The 22,990-nt window shown below is 38.4% G+C and overlaps 1 protein-coding gene across 2 annotated transcripts in view; it reads right to left on the reverse strand.

The window, feature by feature from the left end:
- Positions 1 to 673: 673 nt before the first annotated feature.
- Positions 674 to 22,990, reverse strand: part of MMP2 (matrix metallopeptidase 2) — a 36,809-nt gene continuing 14,492 nt past the window's right edge. The window contains exons 6-13 of one of the 2 annotated variants that reach the window (XM_075510590.1): positions 20,689 to 20,862; positions 18,461 to 18,634; positions 17,152 to 17,307; positions 14,602 to 14,755; positions 8,661 to 8,797; positions 6,630 to 6,789; positions 3,050 to 3,159; positions 674 to 1,689 (exon numbers count right to left, since the gene is read on the reverse strand). In XM_075510590.1, coding sequence (XP_075366705.1) covers positions 1,586 to 1,689; positions 3,050 to 3,159; positions 6,630 to 6,789; positions 8,661 to 8,797; positions 14,602 to 14,755; positions 17,152 to 17,307; positions 18,461 to 18,634; positions 20,689 to 20,862 — 1,169 coding nt within the window. In that variant the 3' untranslated portion in view covers positions 674 to 1,585. The remainder of the gene's footprint in view (positions 1,690 to 3,049; positions 3,160 to 6,629; positions 6,790 to 8,660; positions 8,798 to 14,601; positions 14,756 to 17,151; positions 17,308 to 18,460; positions 18,635 to 20,688; positions 20,863 to 22,990) is intronic. The other variant, XM_075510592.1, reaches the window with a different exon arrangement.

The raw sequence follows: 22,990 nt of genomic DNA on the forward strand, positions 1-22,990 counted from the left end.
GGGAGGTTTAGACTGGATATTAGGAATTTTTACTTCACTGAAAGGGTTATCAAGCATTGGAACAGGCTGCCCAGTGAAGTGGTTGAGTCGCCATCCCTGGGGGTATTTAAAAGACATTTGGATGAGGTGCTTAGGGACATGGCATAGTGGTGGTCTTGGCAGTGCTAGGTTAACGGTTGGACTTGATGACCTTAAAGGTCTTTTCCAACCTATACGATTCTGTGATTCTGTGATGTGCATGGAGCTGGATAAGTTCCTTGGCCAAATGGTGTCTGATCTCATGGGCAGGAGTAAGGTTTTAGATCTGTGTTTCTCAAGCTTACATTCCCTATAGGATATATATACCGCTGTGTCTGTGCTGACTCTTCCTGTCTGGGTTGTGGTGAGGTAGCCTGCTGATAAGCAGAAAGAGCGTGGATAATAGACAGGCATATAAACTGTTCTGAGAAGGCAGCAGGCTTCGCGGAGGCGTAGGACCATATAATCTCTTTAATATAAATTGCTTCAGTTACAGCTTAGAACTAACAGAGAAAATAACATAGGTTTCTAAATAAATCCAGTACGCAGTTATATACTGGGGTAATATTGTCTTTTCTTTGAGAGGTATTTCACTGTAACATGCTACTGAATTTCTAATTTCAAATGATACAAGGAAGCCTGGCCATGAGAAGTGTTAACAGTGTAGTTTGATTTTATTTGTATCATTGGCACTTCGTGTGGGACGTTCTTTTCTATTTTATTTTTTTAATGAGAAACATTCCATCAGATTGTGAAAAGAACATTTTCTGCTGCCCAATGCATAAGCAAAAAACCTAACCAAACAAACCCCCAATATTGTAAAGAACAGAAAAATAAAACAAGTTAAACAATAATACTTGATTTTTATGTAAAATGCATTGACTTCAAAAATCTGAGTCATTCCATCCATATAAACAAGTTATATAGTAGTAACAAAGTGCATGAAGCAAATTGCTAAATTTAACTAAGGTATTAAAATAAAAAGTACTTTAAAACAATACTTTAACACAGTTTCTTGCCATGATTCCATCATGCATCAACACAAATCAAATCCTGAGGCAACCTGTGCCTTTGACAGTCTTTCTGTATTATTATGTAAATAAATGGGAGTAATGATCAAACTCGCAAGAGGGTGAAAAACATCAAGACAAACCATCTATTTATAACAGAGTTGTATTTAAAAAAAAAAAAAAAATCAAAGTGCACTACTGGTACATCTCATTTGAGCCTATTTGGGATGTGTGCAACACAGGGGTGTGATCCAGTCTCCAATGGTTTCAATGCTTTGTTTAAGCATCAGGGAAATAAAGAATGATGGATGTTCTGTTACTAACATTACTATGACTAGCATGAAAACTGAAAAATTGTACCAGAATATATACGTAAACATCTTTTGTATACTGAGGAGGCAAACACTCTTAAATTATCTGATGTGTACAGTACTGGTACTTAATGTTTTGGTGCCAGTACCAGACTGGTCCAGTAATTAGCATTCAGATCTATTTCTAATTACAGATAAGGCATATAACGAAAAAGTAAATATTTGGTTATTAATATCTCATACAGTTCAGCAACCCAACCAGTCAGAATTTATCTTTCCAATTTTAACAATCTTCAAACTCTTGTCTTCCATTTGTAGATAGTATTGATCTTTGAAAAAGTAGGTGTATCCTGTGAAGGTAAATAAAAAAGCATACTGAGATTATGGAGCACATAATTCTTGATCAAAGCTTTTTTGTCTGTTTGATTTCATGAAGCTTAATGAGCTTAAATAAAGACTTATTTCCCCAAAATATTTATACACAATAAAAAAGGTTTATTTTAAAAATACATAAAAATTCCCATTGTGGAGAAGAGAGGTCTTGTTAAATGGAGCCTGAAGTCAGGTTACCATCTTGTGAGCCAGAATTTTCTGGGAAGAAATGTTTGCTGGCAAAATAGATGTTGAAAATGTAATCGAGTCGAGACTCATGTGATATCAGCGGTGCTTCCAGACATTTACATGTATCTGTGCAAAATATGAGGCCACTTAAAATCATGTGCCAGGGTCTCAGCTGCAGTGGATAGGAGGTTAAAAAAAAGAGCAAAATACAACCCATTTGTGCCTGTAATCAAGGAGATTATCGTACTCGAGTTCTGGCTGTGCTAGAGCAGGATGATGCTGAAGTGGTGCTGTTGAGTGCATGCTGGTACTGAGGAACCTGTGGAGCTGTCAGGAAGTTTGGAAATTTCCAAACCATAGGGACTGGCCCAGTCATGCCTTCTGGTGTTAGGACATCCCGTGCATCAGGCATTGGGTGGCAGGAGTCACTTTAGTCTCTGTCTCAAACTACACTAGAAAGAGAATTCCCCACAGAGCTAACTTTCCCCGTGCCCAAACTGCAAAACCAACATGAACTCAGATCTGAGCCTCAGGGACATCTTGACATAAAAGTGATTGCATCACAGATTACTTTCCTCCATGTCCTGTCTGACATTTGTATAGCAGGTTTCTAGACCTGTATAACATAGCAATGGAAAGTCATAAGATGCTTCAAGATACTTAAACAAGACAGTATATAGCCTTTTTCTAAAAAAAAAAAAAAAAAAAAAAAAAGAGGGGAAAAAGGCAAGGAAGAAAAGGGGGAAGATGCTAATAAAAGCTGTTTCTTGCCTTGTTAAGCTTTGCAAAGCATTCAGCATCAAGGAAGTAAATGATAAAGAGTAGTAGCAGATTGAAATTAAATGACCTTCATGAAAAGGGAAATTAGCATAACTATTATTATTATTTACTTGGATAAAAATATTCAGGAGAGGTTGTATTCCCTAAATGTTTCATGTTAAAAAGTTTAAACTGTGATTAGTAGAGTATTTATCAACTGATATTTAATGGGAAAATAAAGAGACAAAAAAAGTTGGTTTGAACCAGTACTTTGCAAAGCTGAATGGGAATTTGGCTCCTACTTATGGACCACAAGAAATTAAAGTCTCCAATATGTTTCACAGCAGACAAATAAGAGAGTTAGTGGCTTAAATCAGAATTACAGCTTACCACTGTCACCAAGACCCAGGACAGCATCGAGGTTATCTGGAACTCCATTCCAAGAGTCAGCAATGAATTTAGGGGATGCAAGCTCCATCTTCTTCTTTTCTTCATTATACCTGAAGAAAATTATATCCCTGCATTACAAATCTGTATTTAATGTTAAAACTCAACATAATTTTTCAGGGAGTCCTCAGCAAATGTGACTATATAAAACGATCAAACAGAAATCTAATAACTGAGATTGTAACATTGTTTCTATTTCATTTTAATTTTTCCTGACTCCTTTAAAACCCTGTGAAATTTTACATCTTTCCTTTTGGAAATACAATTCTTGCTGAATTGAAAATACACTTTCTAAGGAAAACCCTTTTCAGAAATGTAGCTTTAAAATTCCAAACATAATTCTAGGAAAGGTAACTTTTTGCAGGCAGCAGCCAACATCTGAAGATACCAGATTTTAATGTGAAATGGCTATCTTTTTAAAATCTTACTTGAAATATGCTTGTAGTCAGTGTAATTGATGGATTGCTATTAAATTACTAATTACTTTCCGTAACATTTCCTTAAAATCCCCTATTATTTTCACATAGTCTCTCTCTCAGTGACAATCAACAGATAAATGCCAAGCTAAAAATACATGCTTTTCTTTGGGAGGGGGCAAAAAATCCCAAACCACAATGGCTTTCACAATCTATGCTTCAAAGAGGAAAACTTAGCTGATGTAAATCCACCTAACTCCATGGAAGTCAGATCTAGTTTTCAGTGTCCTTCAGAAGTGAGTGGATCTGTCTGTATCCACACCTTCAGATGATCAGTTGTTTCATTTACTGTGTGTGCTTTCCACTGTAGAATGCAAAGACAGATTTGTGCAAAGCCAGTTTTACACTCCCACAAACAAGTAATCCAGGATCTCCCTTTCCATATGTAGGGAATAAATGTCCCAGGGATGCAAGGTCCTTGAGAGTGAAGATGGAAGGAGCAAGACTGTGGCCTGGTTTCCCCGTTTTTCTGATTCATAGATAGGAGTCAGTGCGGAGCAGGAGGAGTGGAGATGTCCTGAGGAGCAGTGACATGGGATGTAGTTTGAACCAGGCTTCCAATGCATGTGAGGCCTCAGTCACCCTAGCAGCACCTCTTCAAGAGCAGTGGACTTCAGAGAGGTTGTCTTTGACTAGTACTGGAGGGAGGGAAGCATTTATATTCTTGATTCCTATTTATCCACATCTATATGTATCTTGGGTCACCTTTCCCTCATTGCTGTACGGAACTACTTGGTTTATATCCAAAGTTACACCAGTACAAATGAGCAATAGGTTGGTCAAAATAAATTTAAATGATTAATTTAAATTACTTACTATTTTTTCCTTGGATATTTAAGGAAAATCTAGTACCTTGCTGGGCAGCTTTAAAACTTCAGCTGTGGAATCTGAGCCAGCTCCTCTTCCTCTCCCTCACAAAACTTCACTTTGCTTAACAATCTTGTTACAATAACACTAAAATAGCTTGGGGCTGGAAGGAGGGAGAGGAGAAGGCTTCCAAAAAATCCATTTAAAGTAAGTGTGATAATGGCACAGGAAGGACTACGGTATGTAACTATTTTGATTCCATGTGGCAGAGTCCTTGTATAAAATAAAACAGCCACATACTTAAGGGTTATAGCGTCTGTGTTAAACAGAGATGCATTTTTTTCTGAAATATTTGTCAACTGCTTGCTTTCTTCTTTACACAGATAGAAATCACTTTGATTCCTTAACAATGAATTACGCATTGTGCAGTGACTGGAGTTGATAAGGTACGTCGATAGAAATACTGTCTGTGATTAGAGTGATGAATTACTTGGAGGCCCTGGAGTACAGTTAATCAAAATAATAGTTGGTACAGAGGAGACTGGCAGCTTTGCTAACTCAGTCTGTAGGTTTTGGTAGGAATCCAAAGTATTGCAAATGGCTGTATTGGAACTACTTGCAAATGTTTAAGATGGTCTCTACAATATGACATTAAAAAATGAATAACATTCTTTAGCTTTAAGTTTTTTTTTTTCTTTAGATAATGGAGAAGAGTACTGTCCTCAAAGTAATTGAAAGTTATGATCAAGTGGCAATTGTGAAAGGGTATTTTATTTACTTACAGGAATCCACAACCATTAGGATATAATAAAGACACTCATCCAGTTTGATCATAACATGAAATTAATGTTCACATAAAATGGGCTCAATTATACTGACACCTCCTTTGATATTTTATGCAGAACACCTCTCAGAAGGAACCCTTATAGCTTGGAGAATCTTTTAGATTTCTGGTGGGTGTTTCTGATGTTTAACTTTCCTCTAAATTGTCAGTTAATGAATGGTTCAAGTTTCAGCCTGTTGTTTAATGTCTGCATTCCTGAAGTAAAGTCCTGTTCCTGGAAGAAACCTCTGATGGTGAAAGCAGGAGTTACTGTCTCTGGTTTTTTTCTCATGCCATTCTGATAGGCAGCACAGAGGTAGCTCACAAAGTTCCTCAAAGTACCGAAGTGTGTCTGCTTTTTAAGATAATCTTTTGTGCCAGATCTTCCTGCCAGTTATGATCATGAAATTCTATGAAATACAATTAGTAGACTCTTCATCAGGTGCAATGTAGCGTATTTATTTCTACCACAATAATAGCCTTGAGACATTTTAAGGACATTCCTTCCTAATCTAAGAGTCCAAGATCTTTCCTGAACAGAGTGTGATATTAGGTCACCTGAGTTTGGTTGCTTATGTTGTATCATATTTTGCTTCTCGTACAGTCTTTCGAACAGGAACCTTACTGTAAATACAGAGTTACACTCATTTGTGGAATACCACATTTGTGGTGTTCTTTGCAACAAAAACTTCTCTGAGCATGTACTGGAATCGTGAAAAGGATTGTAAAGACTGTCAAAATGAATTGAACCTAAGATTTTTCCCAGAGTACTAACAGATACACTCCTTGTGGTTTGTTCAGATCTCCTCAGTGCCAACTCTATTAGTAAAGCAAATGTGTTAGTGACTGGTACATCAGCTGCTGAAAGGATTTACAGTCATCCCCAGTGTGCTTTGCTAGTTACACTGCTGTTTCTTTTACATCCAGCGCCGCCAAACCTGATGGCTTAGTGAAATAATTTCAAAGGCAATCTGGTCAGTCTTTGGCTTCAGGTGATTGGAGATCAGCTCATTGTTTAGGAATTCCTTTCAGAGTTGTCTCCCAGCAGTTATGAGCTGGCAGGAGGGACAGCTTGCCCCTCTTAAGAGCCTGAGACTATGTGGGGCAGTTGCTGGTACACAGGAGTTGAGGGATGGGTTGTTAGTGGTGAGCAGCCTGACAGAGACTCCCAGACATCCTCTTCCCTTGCAAGCTGTTTTCTCAAATACATGCTAGTTTCCTGCTGCTGTATTGAAGTTCTTTCCTAGCCACACTCCCTGGTTCAGCATCCTCGCTCACCACTGCTGTCAGTGCGAATTTTGTATTCTCAAAGGATGAAACCCCTGTGTTTGGTTCCTGTCTCCTGAACTTCAGTGTGCATTCAACCCTAGAGACATGTTCGGCTAACAGCATACCACCACCACTTAATGCATCTTACTTCCAGTATCTGTCTCCAGCAAAAATGTATGTCCTCTTGTTTCTGCCCCAGTTAAAAGCTGCATCAACGCGTTGCACATCAGGGGGTAGTCCCAGGTTGGTAAGTTTCTTTGGATAGCCCCTATCCAAGTTACTGGCTGAATAAACCCAGTACTCATTTCCTAAGTAGGGGAGAAAACAAAGCAAACAAACACCATTTGATCAGATACAGAGGAATATTTCTTCTTTTATGCTTTGTTATAGGACTTTTTATTGCACTAACTGTCCTACTAGTCTTTCTAGTATTTTACCATCTGTGAAGCATAGATTAGAGTGCAGGTGTACTGTGATTACAATTTCTGCTTTTGCCTCTCAAGTGTTCCTTGCCTCTCAGCAAAAGACATCATCTCAGTGTGTTCTTGCTTCCCGTCTTCTTGGCTGTCTCATCTTTGAGGCAGACACTGTCTTAATCTAATGTGCAGCTACTTCTAGAAAAGGTACAGTTGGGGTTATGTTGTTAGAACAAATAGTTAATATTGGTAATTTTTTGTATGATGAAGATGGTCTGAAACCAGGCATGGGCACCTGGAGGTCAAATGCAGAAGCTCGTGCTCACTCTCCATTTGTTTTATTCAGCAGTTTACCTCCATGGTTTGTTTTGTTCAGCAATTTTTATTGAGCAATTAACAGGAAGTTTTTGCCCAGAGTTCCTGTTTCCATTGTCTTTTGTCATATGACATTTTCTAATGTCTCTCCAAAAATGTACTAGTGGAAGAGGTCTCATTCTGCATTCTTTACGTGGAATTGTAATTTACTTAGTAAGTACCCTCACTGGATTCACTGAAAGCCATGGGAAGATTCATTCATGAAAGGACATTTCTTTGATTCTGTGATAGAGTTAGTGGGAAAGAAAGTAAGTAAAATATTAATATGAGAAAAGTGTGAAGTGCAGCATTTGAGTTCCTGAGAAGTTACTATTGCACCATTCAGGAGCAAAGTGTGGGTCTCGGTAGTAAGTATTTTAAGATAGTTGGGTCACAGGTAACTTTCAAACCAATCTTTGTTTGATAGCTCTTATTTATTTATTTATTTTTAAAGCATGTTAGTTACATTTTCCTGGAAATTATAAAGAGAGGGAGAGAGGTGTAGATGTAATAGGATTATATATAGTATATGCAATATTTAAAGTGTTTTGGCTTGGCTGAAATAAAACTTTTTTTAAGCTTTTTTTCCTCCATGTAAACTAAAGCAAATGGCCTTTGAGACATGTGGAATAGATTATCATTACTTTTTTCCCTCCTGTACAGAAAATGTACAGCAACATTGGTCATATGGTTTTTACATGATTGGAGATGTTTAGTCATGTTTTTAGTAGATACTGGAGCCCAGTTTTTGCTGGCTCAGTTTTTCATGTTGAAAACAGCCTCCCAGCTCCACTAATTTGGCCAGTACAGCTGAACCATGTGTGTGACTTGCAACAGACAGAGTAGAGCTTCCTCTTATCCTCCTCTCCCATGGAGGCAGCTCGCATAGCTGCCTGTATCCTCTACCTGATCTTCCAAGTATCTACCAAGGCAGATACTTGGAAGCCAGAATGGAAGTCAGTCTTTGGCAAAAGAGGAGGAGACAAGGAAAGGCATGGGGGGGAAAAAAGGTCTAAGCTTCTCAAACAACATGTACAGAGACAACAGCTCAAAATGAGAGGAAACAGAAGAAAGATCACTCGCTGATGAAACAGAGCTCCCACTGTTGTTGCTTTTTGTTTTAAATAATGACTCTTGTTTAGTCTTGTTTATTGTTGAATATATCTTTCTGGGTGCTTATAGCTCCCCTTTGTTGTAATGGGGGCTGAATTCCATTCAGAGTCTTTCAGATCCAGCCTTTGTCCTAAAATCCTCAGCATGGGATGTTTGAGATCTGTCATCCATACCTGCTGGCTATACTGGCTTTTAGGCAGGCCATTCCCTGGCCCAGTTACAACTCAGAGGAAACTGAGCTCAAATGCAACATTTATGCAAATGGCTACTTAAATTTTAAAACTTAAAACCAATACCTGAAAAAAATACAGCCTTCTCGTCCTGAGGGGCCTCATAGACAGCATCGATTTTCTCTGGCAGATCAGGCCAGAATGTAGCAACAAGAAGAGGACCTGTGGGTTTTCCTCGGGGGTTTACAGTCCTCCACATGAATCTGAGCAGAACAGAAAGTTGTACGAGATTTACAATGAACTAATTCACCAGCACATCTGTTTCTCATCATTTCTGGCAAAGGCCACATAGGCGTGCATATACACACATGCGCACACACACACATTAGCAGCAGCACACACTTGTAACTGTTTTCCTACAGTGACTGAAAAGCCAGATCGTTCATTTAGAAGTGTGTTGCTAAAACAGTTGCACAGTAAGCTGCATGCTGGACTGCAGGTGAAATTGCTTGCACTGATTGCACTGATTGCTTTGGAGTTCCTGTTGCTTTTTGCATCAGGGCAAAATGTATTCTGTGCTTTGAGTATACAAATAAACTCATTTACAAGGCATTTAAACTATTAGAGCTCTCCTGCTGTTGTTTATGGAGCAGGTGGATGAGCATTTGACAAAAGCAGAGATTTGTATTTCATGAATTGCTCTTGCAATTACTATTGTAGTGACTAAAATTTCAAATTTAATAACAGTGTATCAAACTGCTTGGAAGTGAGCTTGGCTGTAAAAGAAACTGCTAGCACTAAAAATTTTCATTAGAGAAATGCAAAGGGTAATTTATTGGCTATTTTATGTATAAGTAGGATCATCCTTTGATTTAAGCTTTAAAAAGCTGTAATTATCTTTAAATGGCAGAGCTTTGTGCAAGGGCTTTTGGTATTAAAAATGGCACTGCTATTTCCTTCTCCATAGAATGAACAACTCTTTTCCCCAACAGAACAAAAGTTTTGCCATGGTCATAAAATGAAAAATCAGCAGGCTGGTGCAATCACTCTTGCACCAAGCTATAGCTATTAAATTCTCAGGTCAAACAGCTTTTACCATTATTATGTTGCTGAAGCTCAAGGTGCTACTGGTGTCTTATTTTTTGCAGAGTATGAATAGTCATTACCTATTCCTACCTAGAATAATTAACCTTTGAGAAACCCAGGATCTGAAACTTAATTTTCTTTTTGCCTAAATCTTGGAGGAGCAGTCCTAAATTAATTTAATAAATTGCTGTATTTTTATCAACAGAAGTTTGACTGTGAACAGAGCTAGCTAGGACAAATAAAACATTTTGAAATGCATTTGCAAGTATGATTAGTTGCTGCATACTGAATTCTGAATTATGATAATCTACAGTGTTTGATATGAGGAATAGTACAACTGGCAAGTGCATTGGTTTTTTGTCTCTTAATTAAAAATACATATTAATTTAACCTGACATATGGTACTAATAATTAAGATAGTAATATGTTAACTTACTCTCATTTTGCATACATATATGTATTTTTAACATGTACAAAAATATCTCTGAGCATAACTCATAATTTTTGTTTAAAAAAAGACGCAAGGAATAAGGCATTTAGCTAATTACTCTTGCTCTTGACAGTGTTTAAACACATATGAAACACTGTAAAAGGTAATAACATTTGTTTCATGCGTCTCTTTTTAGATAGAAAAGCAGATCCAATATGATATGAAATGGAAATCTATATAACAAATCTTTCTAACACTGCATTCATAAAAGTAGCTCCTTCAAAAATCCAAGTTACAGAATTCTCAATCAAATTTGGACCTGATTTATGGCTGAGTCAGCACTAATAATTACTATCTGCATGAGTTCCAAATTTTCCGGAGCCAAAGGAGACTTGAACACTCGGTTTTTATTAAAGCACACATTTCAAGGGACTTGTTAAAGTGGTGAGGTTTTCTTGTGGAAAGGGAAACTTTGTAAGAGCTGAATTTTCTTTTGTTTTTGAATCGGGTAGGAGGTATTTGTATTTCTACCATCTTATTGAGGAAATGGTGAAATTAATTATTTGGCTTTCTCATTTCACTTTGAGCATGTTAAAATGTTTTAATTCATTCAGGTTAAATTTTAATGTTAAGTTTATAGACAGATTTAATCCTTTGTTACAGTAAATATTTTACATTATATTTTAACATAATCAAGATTTGCCATTATTATTATTACATGCAGTTATGTAGAGGGACCAAATCAGTGGGTCTTTTAATGTCTTGGTAAACTTCAGAAGTTTGAATTGTTGTTCACTTTCAGAACAAAAACATCTGTGTAAATGCTGTACTCAGGCACTCTGGTTGCTTGGAGGATTCTGTGCCCAGTGGAAAAGCTCAACTGTTCTCTGTGACCAACAGCACCTCCACTAATTCCCTGGTTATTTCCTTGGTTTAAGGGGGGAGGGAAAAATACTTTTTTGAAAGGATTAATCTGATCTGACCTCCTTTTTGCTATTTATTCCTTTTGCCTGTGTAATATGACAGTTGGATGCTATGGTCATTTTCATGAATCATAAAAGTCACACGACACATGATAGACATTTGTTTTTTGAATTCCAAAAGTGAGTCATAATGCTGCTTGCCTGATATTTGGAAAGCTGTGAGATGGGCAAAGCCATTCCAGAGCAAAACAATTCAACAATTGTCTGCTTTTGCTGCATGTTAGATACAACATGAGTCAGTTTGAACAGATTGTTTTGGTATTTGCATAGTTCTTTGACCAACTGTATCTGAATGCAAAATACTTCTATTTTGTTGGGATTATATAGAATACTGAATCGCTTTGCTGTTTTAGGAATAGATTTAAAATGGCTCCTTGTTGAATCAAGCCTTGCACGATTACCAGTTTACAAAAGCAGAAGCAAGGTGGAGGTCTGGCTGAAAACCAAGGCCCACAAGTGAGCAAAAGGGGATCAGTACGCTGTGAATACTGTGGAACTTGAAAGGTTTTTTACTGCTGTGAGAATATGTTTTTCCTTTTGAAGGCACTTTTGAAGCTGAGGTGAATACTTTAGCTCTCTGATGACTGTGCTAGCAAAAGTGGGCACTGGTTTTGGAAAACTTGTTAGGTCAGGGTGGTGGGGCCAGTTCTGTGCAGCTTGTTGGTAGAAGGGTCCAGTGCTGGCTTTCTGTGAGGCTGATCTGTTGGTACTGTGGGGCCATTTCGTGGCCAAGAAAGGGCTGTTTTCCATTAGGGATCACAGGATTGTAAGGAATCTTAGCCTGCCACTGATGGGCCCAAGAGGAATAGCACAAAAGGTATCACTGGTGTCCCCATAGACATGTTGAATGAACCCTTTTTGCCCCTAGCAGCTGTAATAGAAATGAGGAACATTTTCTTCTTCGAAGCAGAAGTTTTAAATCCCTTTTCTGCATTTCTAAAACACAAAGCCTGTGATAAAGATTAAGTCAAGCTTCAAACCCAAAGCACCATTATTCTGGGTATCACATAGATGGAAACTAGAAGGAAATGCACTGAAGGAATTACTGTATACCATAGCCTGTAAAATTACCCAGTTGACCATGATTTTTTCTTATGAGAAGCTGGTGAGTAGAGTTAAACTGTGCAGCATAGTAATAAATCCTTCATATCTTCTAGCTGAAAATTTAAATCTGAAGGAGATGGCTGGACTTTACACCACCAGGAGATTCAAACAACTATTAAATTGCTGTTTTGTGAGGAGGACCTTGTTTGTTGGTTCCTGCTTCCTTTTAAATTTCAGCTGACATCTGGCAAGGAGCAATGAACAAGTGAGTTGTAATACTTCCATCAGCTTCAGATGCTTGTATATGTTTCTATATGATAGGAGACAGTATTTGATTTAGGCACGTGCAGTGAATGTGTGTGGGCCCAGATCTTCAATGGCTTTGGGAGAATATTCAGGGTAACTGAGGATAAATTATTTCAAATTGGGCATTGAATTATGGCAGGGAAAAATGAGTTTTAGTGTCTCTCACCATGGTGCTGCCAAGTCCTGTACTCCTTAGGAGGTGCTCTTCATTGCTGAGCAGCTGGGTAATACAGGCCCTGGCAAAGGCAGTGGGAGCTGCAGCTGTGCAGCCACCTCATTTTATCAGGAATGTCTCTGCTATTGCATCAAAAATGCCTTTTGTGTCTTCTGCCTTGGAGGCCTTGCACACATGGAGCCTATCCCAATCACCAGTGTCCTTGATGTGTTACTACAGCAGCTGTGAGTCACATAATACTGTTATTTAATGATTTGGACTCAACCTGGATTAAACCACTCGGGGATAAGACTTTGCTCACAGATTTTCATTATTGTATCTTTGTGAACATGGGAAAGGAACGGATCCTCTTTGGACCAGTCTGTCATAATGAAGGTTATGCTAAAATTGAAGATTTGCTAAAACAGTGTCTCCATGGTGGAAGAGGCATTTGAGATTATTGACACTAGCTTTGGATGAACTACTTTTTTGGAGGGGTGTTTTTAGAAGTTGAGATTGGAAGTTCTCCTGCAATCAGATTTTACGCTTTCCCCCAGAGTGCAGACCATATGAAATGAAATCAGGAAGGACAGTGTCTCCAGAGCTCTGCTCCACTGAAAGTGATGGGATTTCCACTGGTGAATTACAATCCTTGTAGGTTTTGCTACAAAAGGCGTCTGGAAATATTTTATAGGGAATGAATCCTTCTTTGGCAGGCAATAGACTGGCTAATGCATCTCTTTCATTGCTAATTTTGTTATTAACATTACAGATGGGTAAACCTCTAAAGATTTTGGGGGTCATATGTGGTTTGCATAAGCATTTAGAAGTTTGGATGTGTCTCCCAGCTACTTCAGCCTTTTGAGCAACCCTCATGTGACTCCTCAGAAACCAGCAGGGCTGACACCAGGGTTAATTTTTGCTCTCCAATCTGTAAAATTGGGCAGAAAATATCACGAGAACAGGCTTTTTTGTGAGGTTTGTGGCATTTCCTTGTCCTGATTTTAGCTAGAACTACCACCAGCCCAGGCATTGTCATAGCATCTTGGCATGCGCAATCCCAGTGTAGGGCAAAAACCAGAAGTTAAAAACCACCACAAAACTGCCTAAAATAATGACTGAAGTTGATTTCCAGACTCTCAAAGAAGTTTGAGAGTAGCTCTAAGAAAAGGTGAATTTATGGCATAATCATCTCACCTATCTCTAATTACAGACAATCTTTTGGACGTGAAGGTGGTTGGGAGTAGTCAGCATGGATTCTCCAATGGCAAGTCATGCTTGACCAATCTGATAACCACCTGTGATGAAATGACTGGCTTAATAGATGAGGGGAGAGCAGTTCAGAAAGGTTTTTGACTCTGTTTCCAATAAGATTCTCATAGAGATGCTGTTAAGTATGGGTGAGGTAAGCAGTCAGTGAGGTGGACTGAAAATTGGCTGACTGGCCGGGTCTAGAGGGTGTGGTCAGTGGTATGAAGTCTAGCTGGAGGCCAGTAACTAGTGGTGTACCCCAGGCGTCAGTACTGGGTAGAAGACTGTTTAACATCTTCAGTAATGATCTGGATGATGGGGCAGAGTGCACCCTCAGCAAGTTTGCTGATTATCCAGAACTGAGAGGAGTGGCTGTTATACCAGAGGGTTTTGCTACCATCCAGAGGGACCTTGACCCCTGGAGAAAGGGGATGACAGGAACCTCACGCAGTTAAGCAAAGGCCAGTTCAAGGTCCTGCACCTGGGGAGGAACAACCCCAAACACCAGTACATGCTGGGGGCCAACAGGCTGGAAAGCAGCTTTGTGAAAAAGGACCTAGGGGTCCTGGTGGACACCAAGTTGACCATGAGCCAGTGTGTACCCTTGTGGCAAAGAAGGCCATATTATTTAACCATAAAACCAGAATTTGCCATCTCTTTCCCTTAGGATTTGACTAGGACACTTTTCTGTCTCTGAACACATGAAAGAAAGGGCAGAGATTGTGCCTGATAAAAAATGTATAGATTTTGATGAATAGGGCTGACGGATTCCTCTACTTGAGGCCCCATTGGTAAGCAATTTATCTCACTTACCTATCTTTGAAGAAAAATGTTTCTCCTCTAATTTGTGAGACTCCATCAAATACAATGTCGTGCTTGCAGAGCTCTGGAGTAACAGGTCCAAGGGTTGGACGTGGGCCTGGCCCTGGTCCTGGTCCTGGTCCGGGTTTGACGTCAGTTGATACTTCTGTAATGTTGAACAGAGATACTCTGTTACACTGAAATACAGTGCTGCATAGGTTACATAGAGAACATGAACTACCATAATTTCTAGAAGGGGAATAATTTGGAGGCAGTGCTTGAAAGAGAAAAAACTTAAAATAAAACCTTTTCAGAAGAAGGGTGGTCAAGTATAGCTGAGAAGGCCTTGGCTTCCAGTCCTGCCTTAATCTGCTCTGTGGTCTCATTCAAGACACTGTGCCTGTGTGAGTGTCTATCCATGTTGAGTTGCCTGTTTAACTTGAAAGGTATTCAGAAGTGTCTATACTGGGTTCAAATGTCAACATTACAATTTTTATTTTATTGGCTTCTAAAAAGGAGAGAAATGCATTTCAAAGTCCTTCTATTCAGAATTATCTGCAACTCCACTGAGAGAGACGTCAAAGTGGATTTCTCTTCTTTCTAGAAGTGCCAATATTTTGCAAGTTAGAAAGATGCATTTTGAGCCATTTGTATGATCTTTCTACCCTCATCAATAATCAAAATGTGCTCTTCAGAACATGCACTTTGCCATCTGGTTTATTTTATTTTGTTTTATTATTTGGCTGCTGCTGTATTGCCTTATGAGGCATTTGCCTTTTCTCTTAGACAACAAGTTGATTTACTGTATGAAACGAAGTGGAGTGCAGCTGATTTGAGATAATAATAATGGAAGGAAACAAAGGTTTTTCTGAATACATTTTATATAGAACACAGTTTGTAAAGGGTTATATCAGTTATAAAGAGGCAAGAAAGATAGTTTTGTCTCAGGTTTTGAAGTGTGCCTTGAGAGAACTGGGTTAAATTCTGTACTCTATCAAATACATGCTGTGCGAGCTTAGAAAATTCACTTAACCTGCCCATGTCTCAATTCCCAGTCTTAATTAAAGCAGCTAAGAACAAGGAAAAAATGAAGATTCAAATCAGATTTTTGATAAAAAGGTGTCCCATGTGGCAATCATTTTGGTGTATTTCATTTCTAAGGTGTTGAATATAGTCACTTACAATTAGGAAGATATCTCAGTAGAAAAGTGAAAAGCAGAGAAAGAGAAATGGTATAGATTTTCTTCAACTGCTTAATTGACTGTAGTATACTTGTGCCTCTACAAGGTAGAAAATATAGACATGGAAGGAATTTTAATCATCATGATACTTAAGCGTTTTACTAAGAGTATCTGTGGAGAAAATAATAAATTTTAAAGATACACCAACATAAAAATACTTAAATCCACTTTTTCTTCAGGAGCTTACTAAATACATTTACGTCGAAGTATCAGATTGTCCTGGTTTTGGCTGGGATAGAGTTAATTTTCTTTCTAGTAGCTGGTATAGTGCTGTGTTTTGGATTTTAGTAGGAGAATAATATTGATAACACACTGATGTTTTAGTTGTTGCTAAGTAATGCTTACACTGGTCAAGGACTTTTCAGCTTCCTATGCTCTGCCAGGTGCACAAGAAGCTGGGAGGGGCCACAGCCAGGACAGCTGACCCAAACTGGCCAAAGGGCTATTCCATACCATATGACATCATGCTCAGTATATAAACTGGGGAGAGTTGGCTGGGGGTAGCAGTTGCTGCTTGGGGACTGGCTGGGCATCGGTTGGCAGGTGGTGAGCAGTGGTATCACTTGTTTTTTCCTGGGTTTTGTTCCTCTCTTGCTATCTTGTTGTTTTCCTTCTCATTACAATTTATTATTATTATTTTATTTTGGTCCGATTATTAAACTCTTCTTATCTCAACCCAAGAGTTTTCTTACTTCTGCTCTTCCGATTCTCTCTCCCATCCCACTGGGGGAGGAGGGTGAGCGAGCAGCTGGGTGGTGCTTAATTGCTGACTGGGGCTAAACCACAACATCTGCACACAATAACATTTGCAGATAGTGTGTAAACCTACACACTATCTGCAAATGTTATTGTGACGGTACAGCTTGAATTGCTGTGGGAAGGCAATGTGAACTGTTTCCAAGCTGGGACAGGAAATGATGTCCTTCCCCTCTTACAGGGAGTTGCAGTTTGGGAAGCTCAGAGTGTTGTAGACAATAACACCCAAAACCACCCACATCAGGTATTTCAAGCTAGAGAAAAGCATGGCATTTCATTGTCCCAGTAAAGGCATTAGAAATTTTCATCTAAAGGTTTGGTTATGGTGAGTTTTGGGGCTCCTGTTCATTCAGTAAATTTAGTGACCTGTCGTCCTTAAATTGTGTTATTTGATTGAAGTAGGAGCCCTGGTTAATAACATGAAGAAAGCAAGGAGAAGAACAGAGGATGTTTCTGGCATTGGTGGTATCGTGCAGTATGTAATTTACTGCAAGTTCTGAGTCCCAAATTTCAACCTGTGCTGCATGCTTTTCTGATGAGTTCTGCTGACAAGGGAGAACTTTACCATATAGCTCCTGGATCCCTTTAATGTCATCCTGAGAAAGTCGAAAGTTCTTGGTGTAGGTGTAGATAGGGGCCATAAGAGCTCCTGGATCCTCAGAGTGCTCTAATCCCATAGCATGGCCAAATTCATGAGCAGCAACCAAGAAGAGACTGTATCCTGAATAACATAGCAAGATAGTATTAGCTGCTTGCATCTAAATAGAAGTGTACCACACAGGTTATTCATACTCTTATAATTTTATTTTCCTTGCTACCCGTCAAAAATGCCCCAATAATAAATATCATAATTAGTATTTACAGCCTCCAATGGTGAATGTCATACATATTGCCAGAAAGGACATTTCATTAGAGAGATTCTAAAACTTCTGTAGCTGATGTTTGCTGCTGTCTCACATGCAAATGACTTTGACCACAGTCTTAATACTTCTGTGAAATAAGGAAGCGTAGCAAATAAAATCAGACATTTTTTTTTAAGCACAGAAGAATTAAACTTGCAATTGAGACTTCAAATCTTACTTTTCATCATGAAATGGCATGCAAGTGATAAACAGGTCTGTATATCTCTGTGTCTGTGAACAGAGCCTGAATCAGTACTGTTGTACCAAATATTGTTAGGTTAAAAAAAATCTTTTATCATAGGATGACATTTTATCAATTGTACCCAAACAGTCTCTGAAATTTGGCAGTTATTCTCCTCCTAAAAGAAAAACCTGAATCTAGCATTTGTTTGTAAATGTGTAAAAAGCCTTTTGTTATATTTCATTTTACCCATGTTACCAATAAGGACAAAGATTAACCAAAATAATTTTAAATACTGATATTCACCATACAAACGTTGTACTCTCTCTCTCATTTTTTAGCCATGTTTTTCATCTTCAGCAATATCAGTCACAAATGTATTAATTTTTTACATTTAGCATTTGTTCCTAATTTGGCCAATATCCGAGTATAATTATTACATACTAGTGAAATACTATAGTACTTGTGGTTTTTCGCCTTGGAAGGAAAAACTGGTAATGAGAAAAACATACATTTATTTATTTTGAAATTGTTTTTGCTTGTTATATTTTGGAAAGATACTTCATCGTTATAACTTTAGAAAATCTGAATGTTTCGAGCAGATGAGCTCTGGGACTGATTCTTTAACAACAGTCTTACATTTAAATATAGGGTTTTTGCTCAGATTTTGGGCTGGGGAGAAGTACAGTAACCAGACAGGAGTGATAAATACGAGAATGAAATCATCATTGTGTGATGTCATTGGTGTGGTCAATATGCTGTTACATTGTATTGCTCTGACAAACTGTTACCTTGATCTGGACAAAAGCCCCACTTGCGATCATCATCATAGCTACTGGTAGAAGCGCACCACAGCTTGCCATCATTGCGACCTGCGCTCGTACAGGACTCGTATTTATTCCCAAGGAAGATGAAGGGGAATACACAAGGGGCTCCCTCTGAATTTCCACCAACTGTTGACATGGCTGTGGAAAATGACAGAAAAACACAGTGAGAAGGGAATCCTTTTGTGAGATTAAGCTGATGCATCTTCTCCTAAACTACACATTAAAACCAGAAAGCAAGCAGAAACTCTGCAATCCTCTTAAGAACATGAGGAGTAAGATTAAAAGTAATATTTGAAAAGAAAATTGTCTGAGACAGAAAAAAAGGAAAAAGTCTAGGCATTGCCGTTGCAATGAACTTGCCAATAGTTTTGGTGGGAATAAGAATGAGCCCCGGACTCATGTTCACAGCTCTGAGAAAGCAGTTAACAGTGTTTTGTGAAAGGTGATTGTGTAGCAAGTATCTTTGTGTTGTCATTTTGATGGTCTTTCCTGGTGATGTTTTTAAAGTGTGTCTGAAATAGGTCGAAGGTAGGGTTTGTGTCAGAAAGGTTAAAGGGCTATTGAGTATCCACCTGGTTAGTACCTTTCCCAGTGAAGTATAAGCTTTGAAGTAAAAAAAAAAAACCAAAACCAAAAAACAACAACAAAAACCCAAAAAGTCCAGAAGAGGAGTCATATCAAATAAATTGAGGAATTGTTTTATGCTGACAGCAGGGTACAGTTTAAAAGCATGTGGTTTAAAACAGTTTCTAAAGAAAAGGATATCAAACGTGGATGACTTTTTTTTTTTTTTTAACTAGTATTTTTGGAAAAACTTGTGATTTTTTCCCCTAAGTGTGTTCTCATCTATGTAGTATATGGCAGTAATAGATAAGAAATAACATTTGTATATGCGTGTACAAGTATTTTCTAGAGGGAAGAGGGTGTAACTAAATTTAAAATTACACTTTAAAGTAGGTATCATAAACAATATGAAAGCAATATAAAACTCATTTAAATTTATTTACACTGCTACCTGGCAATTACAGTTCCTTTCAAATTATGGTCTATCTTCTGGGAAGGTACAGGAGAGCAACAAAGAGGCAAATCTCGTTGTGTCCCTAATTATTCATTATTATTTATTTCTCATTCATTATTATTGGAAAAAAAAAAAAGGAAAAAAGAAATCACAGGTACTTCAGGCAATAACCTTTTATGCTGAAAAAAAACTTTAACTAAGTATATTTCTTGTTTCCGGTGATAGAGACTGTGTTACCTAGGACTTTAATTCTAGATATATTGGTTCTTTTTTTTGTTGAACTACCCTTTTGATTTTTTCTTTCCCTAACTGTGTAGCAAGTTATAATGAATTTTATCCTTTCTTTTATTTTTTTTTTTTAAACATCTGTAAGGTAAAATTGAAGGATTACACCTGGTTATCAAAAGTAACAGGAAGCCAAATACCAATACATCAAATCCCTATTGCAAATGGTTAGGGCATTTTCAAAAGACTCAGAAAACCAGGGTGCGTGTAGGTTTGCATGTAGCTTCAGGGTGAATGTAGCTTCACCTTGGCTCTGTTAAAAGCCTATGACTTTAGAACTACCATAGCTAACTTACACAGTCTAAATACTTGTGCCTCTAGTCTGTATCCTAAAATTGAACACCTGCCAAGCTATACAAGGCTATAAATTAATTTTTGTTCCTTTATGTAATAAAACTCAAGTTAAAAAGTATAAAAAATTCTGAAGAAAGCAGGAATCTATTCTCCTGGCTAAACCATTTCACTTAGTTCTTTTGAATTGCTGAAAAGATCTATTAACTCAAGCTTAACATACTAAACAGGATTTCTTTTTTCAAGTGTAAATGGTAAGTATTAAGCTAAAATATTAATTATATTCACTTTCTTCCTTCACATGAGAATTCTCTTCCAGGGCCATTAACAAATTGTAATCTAGTTGTAATTATCCTGCAGTGGTAGACATTTAGTCCTATGGTTCAATGACATTTGCGTATCCCTGATAAACTTGGTGTGCTATGGCATACTGTATTGTTTACATAGATCGCTCGTGTTACTTCCTTGGCCGCCTATGCTGAAATTGTGCCTAACTCATCAACCTTTGTATGCTCTGATGAAGGTGTAAAAAAGGACACTTTTGTTACTTAAAACAATGACAAATTAGGCTGTGTTATGCAAACAACATTCCTCGTACCAGTCTCCGGACAGAATCCGTATTTCTTATCTCTATCATAGTCTTCAGTGGTTCCACACCATCGGTATCCATCTGTCCTGCCTTCTGTTGTGCACTGGTCATAGGATTGGCCTTGAAATTTAAAGGGAAATTTGCATGGCTGCCCGTCACCATTGCCGCCCATTGTAAAAAGTGCTGTAGGGAGAATGAAAGAGAAAAATGTCAATACACAATGCTCAGTATCAACGAGGAGTCACAATGTGCCAATGGTAACGTGCAAAGGTCTTGATAGAGATTAGACAGCTGTTGTGCATGGTGCAGTTCACACTTACAACCTCTATTTTACACCAACAATGAAATGCTTTGGCAAGATAGACAAGGGATGTTACAGTCTCACAAGTGTATAGAAAGGAATGACTGATTGATCTTTATAAATGAACTGGGAATGAAGAAAATTCTACCAAGCTGTTTGAATGTGGTTTGAATTGTGTGAATTCTTTAGAGCCTGCCTCATAACGTAAAATTAATATCCCTTCTTGAAACAACATTTAGAAAGAGGATGCTGGGGAAGTCACTCATGTTCCTTAGTGCTTTGCTGATTCATTTACCTTGCATCAAAAATGTTAGCTAGAATGGCAAACTTCGTAGAGAGCCACGGACAAGCCAGATCAGTTTTTCCCAACAGCCATCTGTGTACATTTTCAGTTTCTTTAAGATGCTGACATACAGTAGAGTTAAAGTCAGATAATACCCTGTAGGCTTTTCCTCTAGGCTTTACTTCTCATTTCTGAGAATCCATGGAGCTGGGCTCAGGCACTCAATAGATAAGCAAGAGAGGACAAATACAACTCCTCTGACAAAGCTGAACACTGGAGGCTTCTCCTGTCTTTTGCTTCGTTAATGTTCCTGAATGTAGTGTATTGGTCTTCTAGGCGTTGTTTATACACAAACAAGGCCCCATGGGTCAACCCTGAGAACCAGGAATCTCTCTTGTAGATGAAGGAGTATAGATTGAACTGAGTCAAGAGTTCTCGCATCTGTTTTAGGATTTTAGTAAACTTTCTGGAATATCTGGAGGAAGACAGATAAAATTTCTTATGCTGCTATTTAAAAAATGTATGTCCAGATTGAATTACAAGAAAATGCAGGTGGCTCAGAGCATCTGACATCTTGTGAATCTGCCTGTGTCTTCTCTTGGCTGCTCTATCCGTGGGAATCCTCAATGGTAGGACTGTGTCTGTGAGTGCCATGTGCTGGTGAGAGGAAACCATGAGGGCAACAAACTGGGCCAGGCCTTGCACTGAACAGGGACAAAAAATCCTTCATGCAGCCATGCGCTAATTCCCCTTGAGATTTAAGAACGGCACCTCAGAATGAAACAGGTCTGTTTGAATTCCCAGTGTAAAGTATGCATGATTTGGCCTTTTTTAAGGCACCCAAGGGGACACCTTTCTCCCTCTCCTTCCCCCAGTTTAAAGCTACAGCTAAAACCCAAACGTGTATGTGGGAAGGCTTGGCAGCTTATTTCTAATTTTGCTGTTGTCATTTTTGATGACCAAAAAGCCATTGTAGCCTCAGTGTCTTTGTGTAGGATTTGAGGGGTTTTGCCTTTGCTTTGTCTGATACATTGATGGGAAGAGACATTGTTTATGAGCATGCTTCACTGTTTAGAGTAGTAATAAATAAAAACCCAACACTTTTTCTGGCAGAGGGGTGACTGGGAAGGGTTCTAATGATGGGATATTGTGCTACAGATGATTTATTCTGCCTTTTCCACTTAAATTAGTAATTGGCCACAGTATCAGGGGCATGAACCAGTAAGTTACTGAGATAAGTTCCAGTCCCCCTAAGGAGAGGTCTCGGAGCTTTGCAGGCCTGGCTCACATGCATGAGTTCACTGAACTTCTGATCTGGCCAAGCTTTCGTTTGTATCCTTCTGCATCCTGGACGTGGAAGTAGCCACACAGAGGTCCTATCTCTAGGCAAAAGGTGCTCATCAAGATAACTGCAACACACACTGTGCCTCCCCAAAAGAGCAAGCTGCAATGCTTGTATTTGTCTCAGATGCTGTAATAACTTAGGAAACGTGCATTAACTAGGACTGTGGCTATCGTGACTGGAAAAAGACTTTATTTTTTTATAAAGAAATTATGGAATTGGAAGGCAAAATTAAACTGAGTTGTTTAGATGACTCATTTACCACATGAGCTGTTTCCAGCTCTAGATCTGGTGAACTCTGTATTTTAATAGCCTTTTCTTATTGGCTTAAATGTGGCTGAGTTGCAAAAACCTTATGGAAAGTCAATCTCTTAATGCGTTGCAT

The sequence above is a fragment of the Mycteria americana genome, chromosome 8 (genome assembly GCF_035582795.1).
Source record: "Mycteria americana isolate JAX WOST 10 ecotype Jacksonville Zoo and Gardens chromosome 8, USCA_MyAme_1.0, whole genome shotgun sequence".
In the NCBI taxonomy this organism is placed as follows: domain Eukaryota; kingdom Metazoa; phylum Chordata; class Aves; order Ciconiiformes; family Ciconiidae; genus Mycteria; species Mycteria americana.